This window comes from Typopeltis vanoorti, chromosome 10, assembly GCF_054136105.1.
Source record: "Typopeltis vanoorti isolate ZY-2024b chromosome 10, IOZ_Tvanoo_1.0, whole genome shotgun sequence".
Lineage (NCBI taxonomy): Eukaryota > Metazoa > Arthropoda > Arachnida > Uropygi > Thelyphonidae > Typopeltis > Typopeltis vanoorti.
Window position 1 is genome coordinate 62,399,891 of NC_143558.1, and position 26,876 is coordinate 62,426,766.

A 26,876-nucleotide genomic window follows, 5' to 3' on the forward strand; every position below is an offset into this window, starting at 1 on the left:
TTTTTTTTTTTTCTTCCCCCCACCAGAGGTCAGGCCAACAATTGTGGTAGCGGTTAGTCAGTGTCTTTAATGAACCAGTATGATTGTAGTATAGCTTGTTTCCTGTGTATATTTGTACGCTCCAGAAGATGACCTTGACATAAAGGTCGAAACGTCGAATTGTAAAATTTTAGTAATAGTAAACTAAAGTTTTTATTCAAACACGGTAGTTGCCTCCATAATTTCCAAAAATGCAGAAAGCATTATTGTTTGAAATTGTACGTTTTTTCATGTTGTCATTTTGTGTGCTTTATGTATGTTTCCTTCCAATCCTTTCCTATGTCATCATATGTTTTCATGCCATTTTCTTCTGTTTTCTGACACCAGCTATAGTTTCCTCTCCAAATTTATCATTCTTCAGAAGATCATGCTGCCTTGGCTATAAAATTATTGAGCATTTATCAGCCTTATTATCAAGTAGCACTTTTGTGGCAGTCAAAATTTGTATTCTGTTGCCTGCTAGTTTACACTGATTGTCCTTTCCTCTTAATTTTTTTTTATACTATATCCTCAACTCTGGAGTTAAAATCTGGAAAAAAAAAAAAAAAAAATTGAGTAATTCGTCTGCACCCCATGTCAGGGGTGGCTGCAAAAGGCATCAGTACCTCATGTTAGAGGCAGCCCCTAACCACAGAGAGAGAGAGAGTGAGTGCTCTCAGATTGGAGCTGTGCAGCAGAGGAGTGTCAAGCTGGCTGCATTAATTGCCTATAACTTCCATGGATACTGGAATAGAATAGACTAGACAACACTACCACATCTGGGGAAGCCGACCCAATTGCTTCAAGATCACAGGAAGCAGTCGAGAAATTTGCTATGTGGTCAGCACAAAATACATCTAATCTCCTAGCTCTAAATATAAGAACCCTAGCCAAAACAGTGAAACTCAAAGTAATGGAGAAAGAATTGGAGAATATTAGATGGGATATTGTAGGTCTCTCACACTGGTCATGAGAGGAATCAATAAAAATAAAAGATGGAAAAATGTTTTACTCAGGAAGAGATGACAATATACATAGAGGTTGTTTCCATATTAATTAAAAACAACTTAATAAACTCTAGAACATCTGCAGAACCACAAGGGCCTAGAATAAGGGAAAGAAAAAGGAGTCTATTACAAAATAATTCAGATATTATGCCCCAGATCAATCACATGGAGATGAAGATATAGAAAGCTTCTATCACCACCTAGAAGACCAAATTAACAAAACAAGTAAAAAAAAGTTATGTGAGACTTCAATGCCAAGATTGGAACACACGCACTAGACATGACAGATGTAATGGACAAATTTGGTGTGGAAGAAAGGAATGAAAGAGGAGAAAGACTCCTTGAATTCTGCAAACAAAATAACCTGTTTGTCATAAGCACCATCTTCTTCCATAAATCCTCACTAAGTACACATGGACCTCATCAGATGGATTAACCAAAAACTGCATTAACTATATACTAATCAGAAAAACTGGAAATCATCTGTTCAAAATGTAAAAACATTGCCAGATTTTGACTCTGATCGTGAAATCTTGGCAGCAAAAATTAAATTAAAATTCAAGAACATACCCTAAGACTTGTAAAAAAAAAAAAAAAAAAAAAAAAAAAAAAAAAAAAAAAAAAAAAAAAAAAACCCTATACAAACTCAAAGACAAAGCTATGCAAAACAAATTTTAAAAAGCATAGAACCTAAGATAAGCCAAGTGACCTCTGACAAAGTGGAACATTTATGGAACCAAAGTGAGGAAATCATGGTGCAGACCACCCAAAAAATATTAGGAAAGACTATTAAACCAAATAAAGACTAGAACTTGGCAGAAATATTAGAAATCATAGAAGAAAAAAGATATGCAAAAAGCCTATTAAATAGAGAAAACGCAAAACAAACAGAACTTTAGACAACTCAAAAATAAAATTGACAGATTGTGCAAAACAACAAAGAACAACTGGCTAGAAGATAAGGTAAAATCCTGCGAAGAAGCCAACAAAAGAAATGAAAGCAAAACAGTTTACAGAATCTTAAAAGAACTCACGAAATCATACGGAACCAAAACACTAAAAATGAAGGATAAAAATAACAAAGAAATTGGATCCATACAAGAAATAAATAATATATGGAGAGAATACTAACAAACTCTCTTTAAAAAAGAACAAAATTGGGACAGTATAAAGACAGACAGGAAGAGGAAAGGCACCTGGGTAATAAAAGAAAAAATTCTACATGCCATAATCCAAATGAAAGAATCCAAGTCTATGGGTATTGACCAACTACCCATAGAACTTTGGAAACACAGATGTCATAAAGCAGCTAACTTCCTATCGAAACTCTTTAATCAAATTATAGACACAGGAGAAATGCCAGATGATTGGAAGACAGGAATCGCAATACTTATTCACAAAAAAGGAGATAGGCCATAGCTACAAGATTTTTACATGCATCATTCAAAACAAAATTCATAACATAAAGGAAGAAATCATAAGAGGACCAAGTAGGTTTTAGAGCCAGCAGATTAACAGTAGACCACATCTTCAGCGTTAATGACATAGGTGAAAAATACTGGGAACACAATATGCTTATATACTGCTGCTTTATAGACTTCAAACAGGACTTCGATTCAATAGACAGAAATAAACCGATTCAAATCCTCAAAGATACAAGAATAGACTCAGAAATCTTATCTTTCATCAAAAACGACTATAAAAACACCAAAGCGTTCATTAAAAGTGATAGAATAAAAACTGATATATTTAAAGTAGAAAAAGGAGTTATGCAAGAATGCCCACTCTCAGCTCACTTATTCATAATAATGCTAGAAGAAATATGTAATGCCATAGATGAAGAACCAGGAATACAAATAATTGGAACTAATATAAACCATATGATATATGCAGATGATATTATCTTTCTGGCTGAAACCAAGATACAATTAGAATGAGAATTAATTGGAACAAAACAAAAGTAATGAAAGTTGGAAAAGAAGAAGCAAATCTAACAATAAATCTTGAAAGACAAGAACTAGAACAAGTAAACGGTTATCTTATCAGTCTTATTACAGGTAAAGTAATAACCTTGAACCAGTATAGCATATCCTCAGTATAGGATGGTCAGGTATAAACAAAATGAATAAGATATGGAACAACAGGCCTCAAATTAAAATGCTACAAAACTGTCATAATCTCCACAGCCACATATGGAGCAGAAGCATGGAAACTAAACCGGAAAGAAATCCAAAACATTTGAACATTCAAAATGAAATGTCTAAGGAAAATAAGACCAACTGGACAGAATATAAAACAAATGAACAAATTAGAAAAGATTTAAATACAGAAACAATATGATGGATCAGGTCAATAAACAACAGCTTAGATGGTTTGGACATCTTCAAAGAATGCTATCCACTAGAATACCAAACCTTGTATTGAATGAACAGGTAAAAGGAAGCAGACCAAGAGGGAGGCTAAGATGAACATGGCTCCAGTTGCTAAGGGATAGATCACAATTACCCAGCTACAAAATGATGACCGAGTTAGCAAGAGACAGGGAGAAGATTCTTACATAAGTCTTAACCCATACATGCCTAGATGAAAAGAAAATAATTGAAATAATACAAGATATGAAATTGCCATCATTATTCAGGACCTCCATGGAGTACCAACACAAAGTTTATCATGCATACCTTAAACTCCTGTACTGTTCATGATCTCACTCCCTTATCAGGAAATTCATTACATAGTCCAGCCATTCACCATGTAAAAAAGCCAATCTTTACCCTCTTACTCACCACCTCCATTCATAACTTCAAGTATGGCTTGTTGATCTGCCAAAAGAACTCCCTAGTGTGTCCTGCAACTTCCCCCTCAGCAGTTTATGTATCAATCACATGACCTCTCCTTCTGTTGACCAGTCTGCATGTCCTCATCTATCTTCATAACTATTATTGTACAGTCCTGATATCATTTCTGTTATCTGCCTTTGCATCCTCTCCAAGGTTAATTTATACCTTTCAAATCCTGATGACCAGATCTGAGCACAATAACCCAGATGTGATATGATCAGGGCTTTGTACAATGGAACTACAACTCTTCTGTGTCTGCCAGTCAGCATCTTTCTCAGTATTGCAACAATCCTCTGAGTTACATTGACCACCTTTGCAATATGTTCCCTAAACTTAAAATTTCCATCAATCATCACCCCAAGGTCCCTTGTCTTCTCCACTTCCTCTAGTATAGTTCTACAAACAGAGTTTACAGTCTGCCATCAGTGGATTCCAGACTTCAAGACCATACATTTAACTGTATTAAGCTGATGCCTCCATTCATTTGCCCATCTGTCCAGTTACTCAATTCCTCTTGAAGAGCTACCAAATCGGCCCTATTACTAATAACCTTCCTAGTGTCATACATCTGCAAACAACTGAATTATCTCCCTGTGATCCATTGACAGTGTCATTGATATAAAGATTAAACTATTAATTTTCAGGAAATAACGATGTATACTAAAATATGAATTATAAAAACTTTAATTAAATACTTTCCTATATTTTGGCAATGTTGCGCTTCCATTATCAGTGATCACAAAAACAATGATATATGCATGCAGCACTAACACTGGGCAAATGAGGCTGAAGAAAGGCAACCGAAATAGGATAATCGTCCTAGAGTCCCAATTTAGTCTCCCTAGTTGGTTAAATTGGGCAGTCTTGCTTAACCACTAAAAAGCAACCTATAAGAAAAGAATTTGAAATTGTACGAAATTAAAAACATTAACAGAATAGCAATTAACAGAGGAGATAAGGGAAATGCCTCTCTTTTTAAACCAATTAGATTACATGGGTAAATTTGCCTCATTTCTCTTAGATTGTTTTACCTCCCTCTCTAGACTATGATCCCTCAGTACACAGATCAGAACACTCCATAGACTCCTTAAGAAGGTTACTTCTTGGTCTGTGGAAGTCACAAACCAAAACCTTAGAACTCTAGATCCCCCCCCCCCAGATATATGGACTACCAAAAATCCTTAAACAAAATGTGCCATTACATTGTAATAATGTAATTATGCAAGCATGCGCACTCCATGAAAGTGGCAAGCAAGAAGTTAGGTATAATGGATGACCTGTCGTCTCCGTTAGTGCTACGAGAATGTCTTTACAAAACACAGTACTTAATAATTTTAAACCACAATAAAATTTCTGAAAGTAACGCAACTATCCAAATACTTAAGTACATAATTTTTTTTAACTGCTTCACATTTCATTTTGACAAAGTAACATCAATAACAGGCACATCGCAAGTGCTGACAATATGTACTATGAAACCAAAACTACTAATGTACTAACATAAACAATTTGTAAAAATGTTCAAAATTTTAAATTGACTATTTTTACAACATCCCATTGTGAATTACTGATTTAGCCATATACAAATTAGCCAAACATTTAGCCAATGTGCTCGCACAATATACTGGCAAACACACCTTCACACATAAAAAAAAAAAAAAAAAAAAAAAAAAAAAAAAAAAAAAAAAAAAAAAACTCGGCCCACCTTAAAGTTAGTATAGAAAACCTCACACCCCAACACTCTGACATAATGGTCAGCTTTGATGTCTCCTTTTTTATTGCTAATGTCCCACTCAAAGATATCTTAGACCTCATCTAAGTCAAATTTCTTCAGCCCTGTTTTAGTCCCCCATGAACTCAAGCTGTTTCATTTGGCAAGGCAAATTCTACAAACAGATAGAGGGGACAGCCATAAGTTATCCACTTTCTCCACCCCTGGTCAACTTCTTCATGGAGACCTTTGAAGAAAAAGTCTTAAACTCTGTTCCACGTAAACCTATTTTCCAGCTATGCTATGAGATGATGTGTTCTCCATTTGGCCGCATGGCTTGGAAATCCTGTACAATTTCCTAACACATTTAAACAATCAACAGCCTTGGCTCTAGTTTACCTTAGAAAAGAAAAAAAAAACAACAGTCTTCCATTCCTAGACACTAATTACATGTCAGCCTGATGAATCTTTGTCATTCCTCATTTACAGACAACTTGCACATACAGGTAGACCCATTCGCCAGCAGTCACCCCTCCTCTCAACAATATGTGATTATAAAAACCATATATAACAGAGCAAAAAATCAATTCTGATTAATTTTGCCCTAACTATTGAACTTGACCATATCCTAAACACTTCCTTAGCAATAGGCTACAATCTCCAAAAAATATTAAACTCTGTAACTGCAACCTCCGCAATCCATCCAGCTCCCCTCCCTTCAGAATAGAGATTACTCAAGATCTATTACCATCCGAAAAAGTGACAAAAATCCTAAGGAAATACAATCTTATAACTACTTACAGACTACATAAAAAATTGGCATCTCTTATCTGCTCCTGCAAAGAACAGCTACATTGCCTTGACCTACCAGGTGTTTACCAGGTCCCTTGCAGTTAGTACAGCCAAAAATGCAGGACAGCCAGTATTAGAATTTCTCAACACAAGAACTACATCCATTTCCTTCAATATAGCCACTCAGAATTTTCTGACCATGCTTTGGACGTCCACCACAGGATACACTGGAAGAAGGCCACTCTGTCACACCAAAGCAAATGCAAACATGAAAGACTATTCCTTGAATCTGCCTCAGCTCTGGAAAAACTTTCCACAAAAAAACATGGAACCATCTCAACAAATTTGGGTGCATGAGACTGCCCTAAATTTGGGAAGCATTCATCCTGGCATCTTCAGCCTAATGCCCAAGACTACTCAATTTAGCCCACTAGGGTGCTAAATTGAGTAGTCTTGGGTAGTATTTTGCAATGTAACATTGTGAAATATAGGAAGTCATTAAAGGTTTTATAATTAATATTTTAGTATATGTTATTTCCTAAAAAAAAATAGTTATGAGCAACCAGTGTATAAGCCTATTTACCAGAATAAAGATTAAACAGTACAGTTCCTATTACTGAGCCCAGTAGAAACCTCACTTATAATTTTCTGATTCCTTGATATCGTTCCCTCATACACAACTCTGATATCCATCAAACAGCCAATCTAAATCACTAACCTGATATCCAGATCCATATGCTGTAACTTAAATATTAGTTTATCATGCTAATATTTATTTACTTTATTTATTTATTTCTGTTTTTAATTCATTCATATTTACCACCCTGTCAAAATACCTTTGTGAAATTTAAAAAAAGGTAGTATATGCCTTTTCCTCATAAGCTGCTGATCACTTTATTATAAAAGGCAACCAGATTACTAAAACAAGAGCATTCTTGGACAAATCCATGCTGACCTACAGAGATAACATTTCCTTCATCAGCCCAACCCAATGCTGTGATACAGTATTGGGCTGATGAAGGAAATCATCGGCCCAATTAAATTTCTCCAAAACCTTAACTACAGAAAAAATACAAACTGGCCTATAGTTTGACACTTCCATTCTACCACCACACTTATATAATGCAACTATCTTACCCTCCTTCCTCTGTTTTCCATTGGCAGACTCATTGAAAACCCAAATCAACAGAGCTGTTAGTTCTTTAGCACATTCTTTAAAAACACGTGATGAAATCCTATCCAGTCAATTTTTTTGGATGTCAATTCATTATTGACATCCAAAAAATCCAAATAACTTAGTATTTGTAACACACTCTCCTCTTGCACTTCCAAACCTTGAGTCTTCCCAATCTCTAGTAATAACCTTTTCCAGGATGAAATACTGCAGTAAAGCGATCATTAAACAGTCTTCATCAGGCATGCTATTCCCATTTTCATCTAACAATGTCATTCTTCCACAATAATTTTTTCTCCTACAGGCCACATAATGAAAGAATTTATTTGGATTTTCCTTGGATCTCAGGGCTAATATCTTCACTTAAAGTTTTGTCTTCCTTACCAAGTTAGTCACTTTCCTAGCTTAAGTCTTATATTCCTCATGCAACTGCTCTCTCCACTCTTCTCCTTATAACATCATCTGCAGTTCCTGTTTGATATCATTAGTCATCCTATTTACACCAAATCTTGTTTTCTTTTTCACTTGAGGTATACAACTTGCTATTGCTGCTAATAAATATTTCTTTTCTAGTTCCCATGCACTTGTGATATCTCACTCTTTCAGTTTTTTTCACCCATTGAATTGCTCCAAGCTGATTTCTAATATTATTAGTTGCCTTATAATTTCACATAAATACCTTTCTTCTTAACACTTTGCATGTCTACTTATCCCAAAGTTAAGACCACATGGTCACTCTCTCCAAATGGCACAGGGATGACATTTCAGTTACAATTCATGTCCTCTGATGCTAAGACCAAATGCATAATTCTTGAGCCCCTTGTTTCTTTTATTACATGCTACTTGAAGCATTTGTCCTTCTATAGCAGCATCCCAGTATATATCTTGTCCTGACTACCCTCATTTCACACCATATACTCTCAAAATCATTAGTGCCATTTTCCTCCAAATCTTCTATTCTGAAAGGACACAAATCATCGCTCATCATAAGCAATACTCCACCACCAGTGCATTTGCCTTTCCTATTGTGCTAAAATTCACTATAATCCTCTGTTTTTAATCCTGTCAGTGTATCATCTTCATTCAACCATGTTTCACTGATCCCAATAGTCTTTGGACTGGCCAAGGCTATCAGTTTGTCAGTTATTCTCTTTTATATCTGATACTTCTGGTATTTGTATAAAGAAACATCAATGAACTGTCAGTATATCTATATTTATTATTTCCTCCAGACTCCATTTGGCACCATGAATTTCACCCATCTCCTGAGTGTCTATCCCCCCACAAAAGGCTATCCACCCTGACAACTAGTTTTCCTGCATTAATACTCTCACTTGCACTGAGACAGTACTCTCCCAGATGAACATTTAAATGCAGTCCATCTCTGTATAGAGCTCTCTTTTATTCTTAAATGCATTCCAAGCATCTACATAATCCAAGCCTTTTTCAACCCATTTTTGCTTTAATGCCATTCATTACTGAAGCTCTTCCCTTCATCTCTGCATTATCATATTTAGATAACACACTATCTTCTCTCTCACTCTCCTCTGCTGTAAACCTCAAGCATAAACCTCAAATCTCTTACTACTTAATTCACACTGCCTCTGAGGTCATTTGTACCCACCATCAATCATCTCATCCACTCTTTCATCTCTCTATCATTCCTCCAGGTAACCACTCCTATAGCATTCTATTTTGCACTCCACAAATCATTGAATCTCCATAAATCACACTTCTCACTGCTCCATTCATTTTTTGCTCACCTTCCTTTGTGCTCCCCCTCCTTCTTCATTCCCACATACCTGCCTTCTGTCATCTTTCCATCTAGCTCCTGCACTAACTTTCCTTCCTCTTAATTCTTCTCATCCCCTTCTACTACTCATACTTCTACTCTCTCTCACTCTCCCTCTTTTCTCTTCATCTTAGTTAGCTTTTCCAGTCTCTTAATCTCTTCTTTTGTGCTTCTAAACTCATTTTTCATATTTTCCACCTCTTTTCTCAGTATTTCTATCTTTCCAAGCGACTTACTCTCACAAAACATTCACCTACCCAATTGCTACCATTCACTAACATTAAATATACTACATTCGTTTCCACATGATGCTCGTCATCCTCACTCTCAATCATGATACTCATTTCTCTCTCTCTCTCTGTGTTCCCTCATTTCTGACACACCATTACCAAAGCCACTTAAATGTATGCTGACATCTGTCACTAAGCTCTTCTCATCTCCTATATTTTATGCAAACATGCACTTTCTGGTCTCTAACTGCTGAGGTGCAGACATTTGATAAGCATTACATGCCACAAAATCCTCTAGTATGTGATGTAAAATGTAGTCCTTGAATTGCAGTTGACTGGGTGACAATGTACTGGTAAACAGACTCATGGTGGCTGCCATTATTGTAACACAGTACAAAAACACTGAAAAGATATACTAAAAGATACTCAACATAACATAAACCTCAAAACATAAAGTATCCACTGCCAATTATGATCTATCAGACAAAGCTTAATTCAGTATTTATTCTGAACTTAAAATTCAGAATAAATACTGAATAATTTACTATTTAATTTACTATTAAATAGTGAATAATTTACTATTTGTCTGATGAACAAATTTGGCTCAAGGAATGGCCGACTATGTTAATTTCTGAATGAAAGGAATTATAATATAATAGCGTTTCATTCAGGATTTAACATAGTCTGCCATTCCCTGGACCAAATTTGCTCATCAGACAAATAGTAAATTATTATTATTATTATTATGTGACACCTCCAGGGAGTCCAAAGACTCATCGAGGGAGAGTGTGCCAACACTATCGAATGATTGATCCCACTCCAACTGCTAACCGCGCTCAAACTTGCGAGCGATTAAAAGCAGAGGTTCTACCAACTTCGCTGGCTAAATTATTCACATACTGATGTATATTCCATAATTATAAAATAATTGTCCTAATAGTTGTATGTTAGTTATTTATCCTGTACTAATTCTTTGTAGAGTATATATATCCTATGTGAACTGTGCGCGGAAACTCGGAACGTAGTCCATTTATGTAAACCATTGCCAAGGACATAGCCAGCATAACAGAAATTAAGTGCTGTATGAAATTACGAAGTCATCCGCCAGCGCACGTTTTGGCGTTAGTTACTGTGCTGAGCTAACAAAGATTCACAAGGAGATTTTGGTGCGAAGAAGGAAGGAGGAGACATGCACTGTTGAATAAGAGGAGGAACGAGGTGGGAATGGTAAAACAGGGGAGCTCTCTATTTTTCTTTTATTCTTTTGCGGGCTCTTGTTCATATCCTGATTCTAATTCCCTCGTCTTGTAATTGTGAAAGACGAGAGGCATGACAGATTGCCAAGGAAACCTGAAGGATAGACATTTTAGAGTGAAGCAGGCATGAATTCCCGAGCCAACAAGAGCGTTACGGTGATCCTATTGAACTAAAGACCTAAGAGAGAAAGCTATTGAGAAGCAAAGAAGTGTTTTCCAGAACACGTGATATTAGGCAAAGTATATCAACCGTCCCGGTAAGGAAATCCTTTCTATGTCTTTTGTGAATGTAATTACAATAAAGGAGAAGTGTATTGCCTTAATGACAGTTCAAGTTTGAACGTGTGATATCTTGAAGCTTGTTCCAATAGAACGTGATATAAGTTAGAAACTTACTTACTAAGACTTACTGTAATAGATTGATAGGACTTTAGAATTCCTTGGTGTGTATTTAGTGATATGTGCTTTGTATATCCTGAACGGCTAAGCAGAGTTGACAATTGAAGTATATTGAATAGATAACCTTTGTCTAAAAGTTGTGCTTAGAAGCTAATAACTCTAAGAAGTGTAGAAATCTATATGTTAAGAATTTAACCGTGCTGAGTATACTCTACTGTGAAGTTGCTATTATCTTAATAAGAACTTCTTTATGTCATGATCATTTTATTTATGTTTAGTCTTTAATTAATGTAAATTCATGTTTTAGTGTATTAAATGTTTTCATATAAATTGAATCTTGTGCTTGCCTGAGTTCATTTCATTGCACCGCTCATTTTAACTGTTTGGATCTAAGCGGGAACTTTATTTAATATGAAAGTAAGGAAAGATTAGAGAACCACGATTGCTATATAACTGAAAAGTAATTTGACTAAGGAAAGTTCTGTCTTATTTAGATTACTGTAGCATTGTACTTGCCGATGATTAATTCCTTAACATTGTTCTTACAACCATGGACACAAAGTGGCGCAGTTAAATATAAATTTTCTTTGTGTTCGAAAATGGAATCAATCAACAGAAAGAACTAGGGAATTACCGATCTCATCGATAACCTCCCTTATTGTTTTTTTTTAACTCTTGTACAATATTACCCAGATAGAGATTAGGCCTAGACTGTCTTGTGACTGAATACCAAAAATAAATTGGTAAACTGCATTCAGGTGAAATAGAACACACAATGAAGAAGAAAGACTCCACAACACTCAACATAACATAAACCTCAAAGCATAAATTATCCACTGCCAATTATGATCTCTCAGACAAAGCTTTTAAATTCAGAATAAATACTCTCGTCATTTATATTGAAACTTGCATTTTTTTTCTCTAACACCATGTTAATGTTTTTGTTCCAATCAGTGGCTTCTCATATTATATAGTGATAAATGAGGCTAATTTAGTCCTTTAGCTGTTCAGAGTTAAAATACATCATAATTACATGCTAGAAACTCCTCAATGTATGAGGAAGTAAATTAAGGAGCAATTAATGTGCTCTAGATAAGGGGATGAGTGATGATCCCAATACCTGCTAAAACTTGGTGTGAGAAGTTCAAGAAGGAATTGTTATCCAACTGAATTATTATATCGCAGGTGTCTCCATAAAATCAGAGTCATCGTGGAAGACTCGCTCTAACCATCATTTACACAATATTTATCATACCTCTCATTGAATGCATTTACTGATGAAGTACTAACAACCATATCTGGTAACTCATTTACCACCCTCCAAGCAAAAAATCTAGTCTTAACATCCTTTGCTAACCACACTTTTATACAATTTCCGGAGATAACCCCTTGTTTTCTTCATTCCTACTATGTGCTGAAAAGTCTTCAGTGATACTAGTATAAAATTCTTTAATAATTTATATGTTGTCTCTCCTTATATGCATATCAGCTAGTTTTTGAAGCCCAGACCTTCAGTCCTTTCATGTAGGGAGTATTCTGTAGACTTGCCATAGTCTTGTTCACTCATTCTGGATCTGCTCCATCACTTCACCCATGCAGAATCCAGGTAACCATATTTAAGCCAGCTTCAGGATCTCTATATCAACTGGGAAGAGCAATTTGATTATTGCTCTTCCCAGCTTTGCATCATCAACAAACAACTGAATATTTCCCTTTATATCATTTCCACTATCATTGATGTACAAATAAAACAGTAGGAGAGTACCAAGCCTTGCAGTACTCTAGTCATCTACTTTCTAGAATCATCTCCCTTATACACCACCCTTTAATATCTGTCCATTGGCCAGTCTCATATCCAAATTGCCAGATTCATATTCATCCCCATTTGCTTCAGTTTATGCTGCAGAATTCCATGTGGTATCCTGTTGAATGTCTTTTCTAAGTACATCATTATCGCCAAGGAGTCATTTTCTTTATCCAACTCTCAGTTTTCACTTTATTATAAAACGTGTGGGAATCACTAAAGCAAAACCCAACTTTCACAAAATCATATTGACCCTATAAAGTATCATATTCCATTGCCTAGTTCTGAATTCTGTCTTACCAACTTCTCCAGTAACATAGGATCAGTATCTTAGGAGTAGTCCTAAGATACTGATTGGCCTTAAAATTGCAACTGCTCTCTTGGAGCCTCCTTCCTACAGTGGAACTATTTTGCCATTATTCAGGCAGTAGTGTTCAGGGAAAGGAAGGAGTAGCAATAGCATTCAATACCAAACATGAAGATATACTTCCTGATTGGCAGGAAGTTTCAAGCAGTTATGTGGGCATATTTCAAAATGGAATATTGGATAATGAAACTCATCTGTGTCTTATGGCCATACAGAAAGCATTACTAAGAAGTTGATGAATTTTTTAATTCATTAGAGAAAGTGGCTGATATAAAGAAGATGGAAAGCTGGTGCTTTTTTGGAGATCTAAACATAGGGTAGGAAATGAATCTCAAGTATATAAATGCTTTGGAAAAATTTGGAGAAAAGGTCACAACTAACAATATTGGTGCCTGCTGGATTTCTGTAAATCCTGTTTTCAGTTAGGATTATCCTGATTTTAGTAAGGATATGGACCACCATCTTTTAACATAAAGATGCATGTAAATTCACATGAAGAGAAGACAATAAAATAAAAAAAGAATTCATATTGATTGTTATTGTTGGTAGTGATATCCTCAAGTTGGTTCAGGATATAAGATTATACAAGGGATTTGAAACTGGGGGTTATAGTAACTTAGTTTTAAGTAGGATAAAAATGCTTCTGCCATAATGCTAAGGGCTGTTTTAATGAGCACTTAAAGTCAATTCACTTACCAAAAGAGAACACGAAAATAAACTTGAAAAATCACATTTAGACTGTATTTATACCGAACAAGGTAAGCATGTAAACACAAGAAAGATATTTAATTAACCAAATATTTCGGTCTGGAAATAGCAGACCATCTTCAATGGCACTACAAGAACAGTTAAAAATAAATAAATAGAATAAAATAAAAAAATACAAGGTGGAATACTAACAATAGATCATTTAAAAATAGAACAAGCCGTGTGATGTTATATCACTAAGTATTAAAGGAATATTTTTGAGCAGAGACATGACTGAAATAAAGATATTAATTAATATTAAATAACATAAAATTAATATGAATTAATGAGTTATCCTGATTACACTTTCCCAGATTTTTGATATAGATATACAGTCATTCCGATTCAGGTTAGGATGATGGAGTAAGGCCTCTACTCTTTCTTTGAATAAACGTTCAAATTTATAATGGAATCTATGTAAGAGGCGAGTTTTTGACTAAAGGATTTTGTGGTTAGTTTCAATCCCGTGCTGAGCCAATCCAGATTTTTCAGGTTTGTTGTGGTGAATGGAGGTTTGATGTTCTTGGATTATTTTTTCAAGAGAACGTCCAGTTTGTCCAAAATAGGAGAGATCACAGTTGTAGGGAATTTGATAAACTCCAGGAAGAGACATAGTTCAGCGTTTGTTTTTAGGAGAAGGAAAATGGGAAGATAATTTTTAATAGGTGAATACGTAGCTGTTAACTCATATTTCTTCAGCTTGAGATAGGGTTCTGAAATCCCAGAGATGTATTGAATTGGAACTCGATGTATTGAATCTTTGTTGTTTTGTGGTGGATTATAAGAATCAAGAAGATGTTGAGTACTCTTTTCGGAAAAGCCCATTGAGTTTCATGTGTTGTTGGATAGTAGAAAGTTCTTTCTGTAGAAAATTAGAAGTAGAACAATTAGTCTGGCTCTTCTGATTAGACATTTTATGATTCCTGTTTTTTGACAAGGATGATGGGCTGATTCTTTAAGAATATAACGACCTATGAATGTTGGTTTCCTGTAAACTGTAGTTGTAAGAGTATTTGAAGGTGACAGGATGAGGAGAACATCTAAAAAAGATAACTGGTTGTTTTCTTCCATTTCCATAGTAAACTTTATACGATGATGTAAGGAATTGATACTGTTTAAAAAAGAAGGTAAGGAGTCTTTGTTGTGTGGCCATACAGTAACGATGTCATCTATATGTCTTAACCAGAAGGTTGGTTGAGGGAAAATAGATGAGAAGAGGACTTTTTCTAGATGTTCTAAATAAAAGTTGGCTAAAGCAGGAGAGAGAGGACTTCCCATGGCCGTTCCTTCTACTTGGCTGTAAAATTTGTTTTGACATAAGAAATATCCAGAGTGTATTACGAAATCAAATAGTTTTATGTCTTCTGGAAAGATGTCAGCAAGTAATTTTAAAGTTTCCTTGAGAGGTACATTTGTATATGAAGATTCTATATCAAAGCTCACCATAAGATCTGTAGGTTGCAATGAGACATTTTTCAATTTTTCTAAGAAATCTGAGGAGTTTTTTAGAAATTAACTACAGTGGCCTATGTGAGATTTCAATAATTTAGCTAGATATTTGGCTATACGGTAAGTTGGAGAATCAATGCAATCTACTATTGGATGAAGGGGAAAAGTCAATCTGATGTATTTTAGGAAGATCATAACATTTAGGAGGTCTTGCAAAATGAGTTAAGTCTTTCAATTGTGTATCTATCTAAACTGATGACTTCATCTAAGAGAGAATTTAATTTCTTTAGTTGTCTGTTGGTTGGATTATAATCAATTTCTTGATATGTGGAGTGATCTTGAAGTAAAAGAGTTTTCTTCTGTAATTTGCTGAGTCCATAACTACTGTTGCTTTCCCCTTGTCAGCTTTGGTGATAATGAGGTGATTGTACACCTTACAACTACAGTTTACAGGAAACCAACATTCACAGGTCGTTATATTCTTAAAGAATCAGCCCATCATCCTTGTCAAAAAACAGGAATCATAAAATGTCTAATCAGAAGAGCCAAAACTAATTGTTCTACTTCTAATTTTCTACAGAAAGAACTTTCTACTATCCAACAACACATAAAACTCAATTGTTTTCTGAAAAGAGTACTCAACATCTTCTCGATTCTTATAATCCCCCACAAAACAACAAAGATTCAATACATAGAGTTCCAATTCAATACATCTCTGGGATTTCAGAACCCTATTTCAAGCTGAAGATGAGTTAACAGCTACGTATTCACCTATTAAAAATTATCTTCCCATTTTCCTTCTCCTAAAAACAAACGCTGAACTATGTCTCTTCCTGGAGTTTATCAAATTACCTGCAACTGTGATCTCTCCTATTTTGGACAAACTGGACGTTTTTTTGAAAAAAGAATCCAAGACCATCAAACCTCCATTCATCACAACAGACTTGAAAAATCTGTACTGGCTCAGCACGGGATTGAAACTAACCACAACATCCTTTGGTCAAAATCTCGCCTCTTACATAGATCCCATTATAAATTTGAACGTTTATTCAAAGCAAGCGTAGAGGCCTTACTCCATTGTCCTAACCTGAATCGGAATGACTGTATATCTATATCAAAAATTTGGGAAAGTCTAATCAGGATAACTCATTAATTCATATTAATTTTATGTTATTTAATATTAATTAATATCTTTATTTCAATCATGTCTCTGCTTAAAAATATTCCCTTCAATACTTAGTGATATAACATTACGCAGCTTGTTCTATTTTTAAACGATGTATTGTTAGTATTCCACCTTGTATTTTTTTTTTTTTTTAAACTGTTCTAATAGTGCCACTGAAGATGGTCTGCTATTTGCAGCCCGAAATATTTGGTTAATTAAATATCTTTCTTGTGTTTACGTGCTTACATTATTCAGTCTTTGTCACTGTATTTAAACCTCTCTGCATTTGCCTGGAAGATTTAAAGATTAAGATTACTTACCTGCATTTGCCTGGACGATTAAGATTACTTACTTGCATTTGCCTGGAAGATATAAGATTTACAGAAGAATAAGATTAAATGAAGATTAACAAAAAAAAAAGTCAGATTTTGACAAATGTCCTTAGTCAAATTTTCTCCTGATTAACTCTTATTTCTTAGAATTCTGAGACACAAAAGGCTAAACAGTCGAGGATTTTGATAACAATAACCAGAACTTTGATTATAATAGAGGGATTATTTTAATTAATTTTAAATGGTGTGTTTTGGGGACGACTGATTTTGATCACAATAGCCAATTGATAATATTACCCGTGATCACAATAAGCAGATTCTACTGTATTAGAAATATGGATTATCTGTTGATTTTATTTCAATAAATGGAAATATTTGACTATGCATTGAATATATAATTTTTTTGCCTATATAATATAAATTTCTAAAATATTTTTTTTTCTTTTGGTAATAGTCAATTTGTTTACACACACACATTTGTAATGGAAGAAATTTTACATGTAGCCACCAGTTTTATTTTCTCTCTTTCTCTCTCTCATCTGGTGATTTCATAAGATTCAACTGAAAATCTATTTTATTTTTTTAAATTTTATTTTATTATTTTATTTATGTAGCATAGTTTCTAAAAATATTACATTTTGAATTACAGTATTCAAAGGAGGCACAAGAGCATGATAACTGTGATGAAAATCATGGAGGATTAGGAGCTGTGAATGAAACAATAAGGTATGAGTAATTTTAAATTAAGTTTAAGCATTAATTTGAAGACTAACAACTGTTTAATAGGTTAACTGATTTTTTACTACCTTCATTTCACCATCCCCTGTTTTTGAAAACATTCAAGTTTTGGTAATTTTGCACCTTAACAATTCTACTAAACACTTGATTTTTTTTTCTTATATGCAGGGCACCCAAACATCAGCCTCTTATTTATTTTAAATCCAGTTTTAAAGGATATTATACTTGATAAGGAATTCTTGTTTTTATCCTAATGTAAACAACTCTATTTTTAACCTAAGTAGAGCAACCAAAATTTGCTCTTTTATATAGAAGTAGTTGACTTCACTGGTATCCTGTAATGCACAACAGCACACTTCTTTAGTGTGTAATGCTGTGCATTGAGGGAGGTATCATTATCCAAATTGCACAGTTTCAACAGTTATTAATACATTCAATTTGGGGCAAGAAGAAACCTCTCAGACTGACCTTGTGGTGAGACAAAGATGTTTTTATGTAATTCCTCTTTGGACATGCCACATATGGTGATAGATTCTTCAATCATTTGTTCAGCTGATGAGGGCCTATTTTGCTAAAAACTATCAACCTGATATGCGACATAAAGCTCAGTTTAACTACCTAGGATGTATGATCACATATGAAAAAGATATAAACGTAAAAATTGCAAAATATCTAAAAATAACCGGTGTAATTCTCGTAGACAGGCTTATACGTTGTTGGTTATGCATTATTAAAACACTTAAGGAATTGAACAACGTAGTTAAGGATATAAATTAAATTATACTTTAATAAATATTTTCCGATATTTATCAATGTCACATTGCCATCTTCTAAAGGAACTTACAAAAAAAGGCACGTGCACGTAGGCACTACAAACACAGTAACTGGGAATGAAGAGATGAAGCTATTGTTCTCCTAAAAGTCCTGATGGTGCCCTCTAGCGGGCTAAGTAGGTGTTCTTGGCCGTTGGGCTGAAGGTCTGCTTATGTAAGCCTCCCAAATTTGGGGCAGTCACACACAACCAAATTTGTTGAGGTTTGGAGAATTTCTTAGGGCTGAGGCTGATTCCATAAATAGTCTTTCGAATTTGTATTTGCTACGGTGTATTACTGTAGCTTTCTTCCACCGTATTCTGTGGCGTGTATCCAGAGCATGGTCTGCAAGACCAGAATGGCTGTACTTGTGAAACCGGATGTAGTCCTTGTGTTCAGAAATTCTGATATTCACTGTCCTGCCTGTTTGGCCAAAGTAAGACAGTTTACAACTGCATGGGACCTGGTATACACCAGGTAGGTCTAGGGGAAATGGTTGGTCTTTAGTGGAGCGGATAAGGGATGCCAATTTTCTGTAAGGTTTGTAACAGGAGGTCAGGTCATGCTTTTTTAAGATTTTGATAATCTTTTCCGAGATGCCTTGGATGTAGGGAATGGTGATGGATTTAGAGTAATCCTTGTTGTGTGTGTGTGGGGGGGGGATCTGTGGTTTGTAGGTTCTAATATTTTTTTGGACTTTTTTGTGGGGGATAGCCATTGGCTGAGAAAGTGTTGAGGATGTGTTCTGGGCTAAACTAATCTGTTCAGACTAATCGTTTGAACAGTTTAGTTTAGCCCTGTTGTATAGTGTTTTCACTACTCCATATTGTTGTGAGGGCAGGGGGGGGGGCTCTGAAACACTTCTCTCCTTCTTATCACACTTAAACAACCAACACCCCAGAATCAAGTTCACCCTGGAAAAAGAGAAAAACAACAGCTCCCTTTCCTAGACACACTAGTCACCCGCCAGCCTGATGGAACCTTGGTTTTCTCAGTTTATAGAAAACCCACCCATACAGGCAGATACATTCACCAACAATTCCCCCCCCCCTCACAACAATATGGAGTAGTGAAAACACTATACAACAGGGCTAAACTAATCTGTTCAAACGACATGGCCCTAAACACTGAACTAAATCACATCCTCAACACTTTCTCAGCCAATGGCTACCCCCCCAAAAAAGTCCAAAAAATATTAGAACCTACAAACCACAGATCTCCCCCCCCCTCCACAGCAAGGATTTCTCTAAATCCATCACCATTCCTTACATCCGAGGCACCTCGGAAAAGATTACCAAAATCTTAAAAAAGCATGACCTGCCCTCCTGTTACAAACCTTACAGAAAATTGGCATCCCTTATCCGCTCCACTAAAGACCAACCACTTCCCCTAGACCTACCTGGTGTATACCAGGTTCCTTGCAGTTGTAAACTGTCTTACTTTGGCCAAACAGGCAGGACAGCGAATATCAGAATTTCTAAACACAAGGACTACATCCAGTTTCACAAGTACAGCCATTCTGGTCTTGCAGACCATGCTCTGGATACACGCCACAGAATACGGTGGAAGAAAGCTACAGTAATACACCGTAGCAAATACAAATTCGAAAGACTATTTATGGAATCAGCCTCAGCCCTAAGAAACTCTCTAAACCTCAACAAATTTGGTTGTATGCGACTGCCCCAAATTTGGGAGGCTTACATCAGCAGACCTTCAGCCAACGGCCAAGAACACCTACTTAGCCCGCTAGAGGGCCATCAGGACTTTTAGGAGAACAATAGTTTCATCTCTTCATTCCCAGTTACTGTGTTTGTAGTGCCTACGTGCACGTGCCTTTTTTTTTGTAAGTTCCTTTAGAAGATGGCAATGTGACGTTGCCGAAATATCGGAAAATATTTATTAAAGTATAATTTAATTTATATCCTTAACTACATTGTTCAATTCCTTAAGTGTTTTAATAAAACAGATGTAATTAACTCTATATTTAAACCAAACCTAGTTCAAAAACAAACCAGACTAAAAGTATACAATACATTAGCTCTACCAGTCTTAATGTATGGAAGCAAAATCTGGACAATAAAACAAAAAGACAAACAAAGATTAATAACAGCAGAAATGAAGTTTATGAGAAAAACTGCAAAGTATATCCTATTTGATCACAAAAGAAATGAAGAAATTATGAAAGAATTAAACCAAGAACCAGTAATTTAAAAAATATAAACATAAATGGGTGAACCACATTCCAAGAATGAAAACAGAAAGCTTCCCAAAACAAGCCTTAAAGTACAAGCCATTAGGAAAAAGAAAATTAGGACGTCCTCTTAAACGATTCAATGATGACTTCTAAGGCCGGAACAGGCCATGCTACTCCTAAATCTTTGATACGCATGATGATTATAAAGCTCAGTGCTACCTCTATGATGGAAAAACTTAGCTGCATAAGGAAGAGCTACTAGAGTCATTGTATAAACTGAATATCAGTTCAGTCTGAATATGAATAGGATGATGAGATATCAGCACACAGCTACTACAAGAGTGTTCAGAAGAACTGGCTGTTCCTTTCATTTCTTTGAATCTCAGTACAGGAGTCAAAAGAATATATGATAATCCCATGGCATAAAGGTAGTGCAAAGATGGGTATGTCTATCAGTCTGTTTGTATCTCTGGAGTGATGATGAAGATTTTGGAAATTAGGGTTGACAGGGAATCGGTACTTTACAGTAGGGTTTAGTGAGGGAAGGTCAATGTTTGAATACATTTTATAATAATCTGACAGTTGAGTTACACAAGGGCAATGACTATACTAATGTGCTTTTGCACTTTGTTAAAGCTTTGGACTGGATTCAGCTTGGAAGTTGCATAAGTTAGAGTATATGGGATTGGATTATAAATTACTAGTTTGGATACAAGGCTGACTGAATCTGTGTCTGCTGGATTTAAGGTGACCAGTGGTGTACCACAAGGGATCAGTTCTTGTTTCCATTATTATTTAATCTTTACATTAATGATGTTGGGAAGGATTTAACAGGAGATATACAGCTATTTGCTGATGATGTAAAGATAGGCTTGGTGATCAGGAATGATTGACATACAGTACTTGCAGAATGATTTGACTATGCTATAGTTGTAGGCATGTGAAAATGGCTATCAGTTCAATGTTCACAAATGTAAAGTTATGTACTTTGTTGTAATTAGATATCAGATGTCATATTTATGCTAGAGGAAGCTTGACTAACCAGGTTTGGGATTTGGAGTTTTAGTAGACAGGAAGTTAAAGTTCAGGGGCATATAGTGAAGATTGTGCATGCAACTCAGAGGATAATTTTAAAGCTGAAATGAACATTATCATGTAAGAATAAGGAAATCATTTTGCCTCTTCAAGGCTTTAATATGACTTCATCTGGACTCTTGTGTGCAGATCTGGTCTCCTGTTTACTGAGATGATGTAGATAGAGTGGAGAGGTGCAGAGGAGAGTGATAAAGATATTGGGACTGTGGAATGTACATTTATGAGGGGAGAGAGAGAGAGTGAGAATTGGTAGAATGCACATTCTGGTAAACAGGAGAAAGGCGAAAAGGAGGCATCCATGTAAAATGAGAATGAATGCAGTCAAAAAAGAGGTGAGAGCTAGATTTTTCTTTCATAGTGGGACGTAACTAGAATGGTTTACCTTTGTAGGTTGTGAATGAGGTTTAGAGTAGATATGATGTTGTGTGAGTGATATGTTACCTCCCTCACTAAGTCTCTGACTCCCCTAAGGTCTCTTAGGATAATAACTAGGAATGTGCTGAACAGGCTTGGCTCCTGTTCTCAAACTTTCATTTTTTCTACAAAGATTATTGAAGAAAAAATGAAAGTGTTTGAGAACAGGAACCAAACCTTGGAGATTCAGTGGAAAGCCTTGAAGAAAACCCTGATTGATTCAGCCAGACAGGCATGTGGTGAGGTTGTCTGCAAGGATAGAAAAATCAGAACTCCATGGTTAACACAGGAAGTTAAAGAGGCAGTAAAGGAAAAGAAGAAAGCATATCAAAAGTTCCTGGCAAATAAGTCAGCTTGTGCTCTTAGAGAATACAGAGACAAATGTAAGAAAGCTAAACAGTGTGTAAAACTAGCCAAAGAAAAGTCATGGGAGGACTTTGGCAAGAATGTAGAAAATAAATATTAAAAAGGTGGCAAAATATTCTGGAGGTTGTTGAAGAAGCTTAGAAATGGAGGAAAGAGTGCTGTAAAAGGAGTTAGAGATGATAAAGGTGACATGAAAACAGGAGAAAAAGATATCCTTGAAGTATGGAGTAATTAGTTTGAAAAATTGCTAAATTAAACAAGCAGTGATGACAGCACAGTGGTAAAAAACACTGACCAGGCATGCAGTCAGGAATACACATCCATACTTGAAGTAGAAAAAGCCATCAAAGGCTTGAAATGTGGAAAGGTAGCAGGAATAGATGATATTCAACCAAAAATACTGAAGTATGGTGATATTAAAGTCTTACAATAGCTGCACTGCATAGTTCAGAAGGCCTGGACAGAGGGACGAATTCCCAATGATTGGAGTAGAACTTTCATAGTATCCATGTATAAAAAGGGAAATAAAACTATATATGAGAATTACAGAGGTATTTCCCTGCTGAGTGTTCTGGGCAAGATTTATGCCAGTATACTTGAGAAACGGTTGAGAAGAATTGTGGAAGAAAAGCTTGGTGAAGAACAAACAGAGGCTGTCAGAGTCAGAACTTCACTTTACGACAAATAGTCGAGAAAGCATGGGAATATAACAAAGATCTGTATTTAAGTTTTGTCGATTTGGAAAAGGCATATGACAAGGTGCCAAGAGAGAAGCTATTCAATACACTGCAGTTATATGGTGTCAATGGGGCATTATATCAAGCAATACTTAGTTTTTATTTAAGTTGTGAGTCAGCAGTTAGAATTGAAGGAAGTACAGGAAGATGGTTTAATGTTAAATCTGGTGTGAGACAAGGATGTACATTATCCCCTCTGTTATTCATTATCTATATGGATCACATTATGAAGGAATGTGGTATTAAACCTGATATCAAAATTGGAGATGTTAATGTCAGCTCTTTGCTTTATGCGGACGATGTTGTACTTCTAAATAAATCCACTAGAAATCTGCAAGATTCACTGACTAAATTGAATAACTGTTGTAATAGATATGGTATGAAGATCAGCAATACAAAGACAATGAAAATAAGCAGAATCGTTGAAAAAACATCAACTGCATTGTGAATGGAGAACCTGTGAAACGAGCAAAACATTTCAGCTACTTAGGCACGATTTTTAGTGAAGATGGTAAATTAAATATGGAAATAGACAACAGAATCAACAAAGTTGGTATGGTAGGAAGTCAATTGAATAAATTCATTTGGAATAAGAGAGAAATTAGTCGGAACACTAAATTAGCTGTATATATACAAGACAGTGTTCAAACCAGTTTTAACTTATGGATCCGAGAGCTGGGTCAGAAGTAAAACACTTGACCAAAGACTAGAGACCTTAGATATGAGAGTCCTGAGAAAGATTATAGGTGTGAACAGATGGCATCAATGGCAATATCATATTAAAAACAAGGATATTAGGAAAGAACTTGACATTGTCAGCATCCAGGAATGCGTTAGCAGAGCTCATCTCAGGTGGTTTGGTCACTTAAAGAGAATGGACGAGAAAGATTAGCAAAACAAGTGTTCTCTGCCAGGTTGGCAGGAAAACAACCCAGAGGATGACCAAAATATAGGTGGATTGATATGGTACAAAGTGCCTTAAACCATAGAAATATAGGATCTGATAATGTTGGATGCTTGACAAGTAACAGACTGATTTGGAGAAAAATTGTAGGTAGGAAGTTAGTAAAGGAATTAGAAATAAATTTTTTATGTACTGTTATATCCTGTAAATCCCTTTGCGGGTACGTGGCAGCAATTTGATGATGATGCACCGAACTGTATTTGGCCAAATATTCATTTTGAAATTTGACCAAGGCGAATATCCTCATGTCCCCTCCATTACATATTGCCTCAGGATATTATTGTATAGTAACTGTACAAATTATATTTTTTTCCATCATGTGACCATTCCTCCTCCCAGGAATTAATTGCTCAACCTGTGCTCATCATGTTAATTTACCAGTGTATGCCATCTACATTCTCCCTTTAACCTCCAGGATTACAGCACCAACGAATTGTATGTTTTGTCTTTAGCAAAAGCTTCCTGCTAATTCTGTTTACTCTGTTCTTGCTGAAGTTACTATATTCTTTTCCCTTTGCATTCTATCTCTGACTATCACTAATGCTTATAATTTTTGCCCAAGTTGAGCTAACCAATGTGGAAAACTCCCTGCCCTTATTCTGAAGACTTCTGGCATTAGTATAGATAATTGTAATACTCCTTTCATCAGACAATCTATTATCACTAATAACACAACACTCACTAATTTTCCTGACTGCACTTCTGAACTCTTACTGAATAATACTTTCTCAAGACACCTGATCTAAATCCATTCACATTCCTGCCATTTGCCTTATATAAATATTTCCTTTCATCAAAATCACTCTATGCCATTTCATCTGCACAATCTACACATTGACTTATTTGTGATGTTTTGTTTCCAAGGTTTTGTTTCCATGGTATGATACAGACAAGCTGTATCATACCATGGAAACAAAACCTTGCAACTTTTACTTTCTCTTCTTATTTGCTTTTACTAGCAACTCTATCATAATTTCTTGCATGCCACACTTCTCATCTTCTAGATCAGGAAAATGAAAGCTAGATATAGAATGCACCTTTTTTGTCTCCTTGGGACATAACGGATATGTTGTTACTAATCCCAAAGCTGTTGCAGATGTTTAGGGAAAGAGAAACAATATTGAAAGAGGAACATTAGAAACAGCAGCTAAACTTCTATGCCAGTAGACTAAGTTATATAATCAGTCATTTGTTATTAAGGAGAAACTTTTTGAGCTCTTCTCAGTATGATCCTGATGACATCCATTACAAGATTATAATCTTCCATCTTCTATGGATATCTTCTTACAACAGAATTATTTTCTAGCAGAAGAGTTCCTGGATTCTTTGCACAATTAGTCATCATTGCCATCTCAAAACCAGAAAGGCTCCTCCGATACAAGCAAACAATTGTGGTTGGAGAAATGCCTGGCAGATGGTATGACACAGGTGTGAAATTTTTCATGCTTTTGCATGAAAGAGCGAAAGTGTTAAAATAAGGATCAGATTTTGTATGGCGATTCATTGATATGAGAAATTCTTGAGCGTGATGAAATTGTTTTTCTGGAGATAAAGGATATCAATTATGCTGTAAGGATGCAGAGAGTTAAGGTGAAAGATATCTATTTTGTCTGGTACAAATGATTTAGCAGATGATAAATGTGGAATGCAAGAAGACATGAAAGTGTTGCTAGTGCATGCAAAAAAGAAGTCTTGAATGTTACACGTATTAATTAATGATTTCCAAATGTCATGAAAGATCATTCTGTTTAGTGTGCATTTTGAGCAAAAGACCTCGAAGGAATCCTTGTACAATCTGTCAAAGTGATTCTCTTCTATGTAGGGAATGGAGGATGCTTACCAATTTACCTTGTAATATTCTTTAAGGAAGTGCACTACACGTCTGCTTTTTTCTTCCCTTTTTGTTTTCAATATCGCCTGTATGTTCTTTGATGTGGATTTCTAAACTTTTCCCAGTCTGACTTATGCACATCTTTTCAAAAGAATATTGAATCTTGTATACACCCGGATGTTTATAAAATGGAACTTTGTCTTTAGGTGAGCATAGAAAACTTCATAAGGTGTTGACTGGTTCGAAGGCTGTTCTGATGTTGACTGCCTTTAATATTTTGGCCGTTTTTCTTGATGCGTTGCCAATTTATGGTATGAAAATACTGTGCCTTTTGTAATTAATTTCTGGGTTATCACAAGATGGTTGGTTTATCAGAAAATTAGTTTCTTTAGTGCCTTTTTTTTGAGTAGCCATTTTGGAGGAACTGATTAAATAGAATTTGAAGTTCTTGTTTTCATTTCGATTTCATCATTTTTAGTATGTTTAAAGCTCTATTTTTCAAGGTTTCGATTATACCTAAATTTTGTTGAGGATGATGGAACAAGCTTACTTATAGGTACTGTCCTGTGTGTGTGTGTGTGTCTTTCCTATAGACTTCTAACAATAATTCTCCAGCAATGTTTTTGTTGACAAGTATGTCTAGGA

General features: G+C 35.5%; 1 protein-coding gene across 1 annotated transcript in view; it reads left to right on the forward strand.

Annotated features, from left to right (window-relative positions):
- Positions 1 to 26,876, forward strand: part of Ero1L (endoplasmic reticulum oxidoreductin-1-like protein) — a 252,075-nt gene that overhangs the window by 66,321 nt on the left and 158,878 nt on the right. The window contains exon 5 of the mRNA XM_090399137.1: positions 17,730 to 17,806. Within this exon, the coding sequence (XP_090255263.1) occupies positions 17,730 to 17,806 (77 nt within the window). The remainder of the gene's footprint in view (positions 1 to 17,729; positions 17,807 to 26,876) is intronic.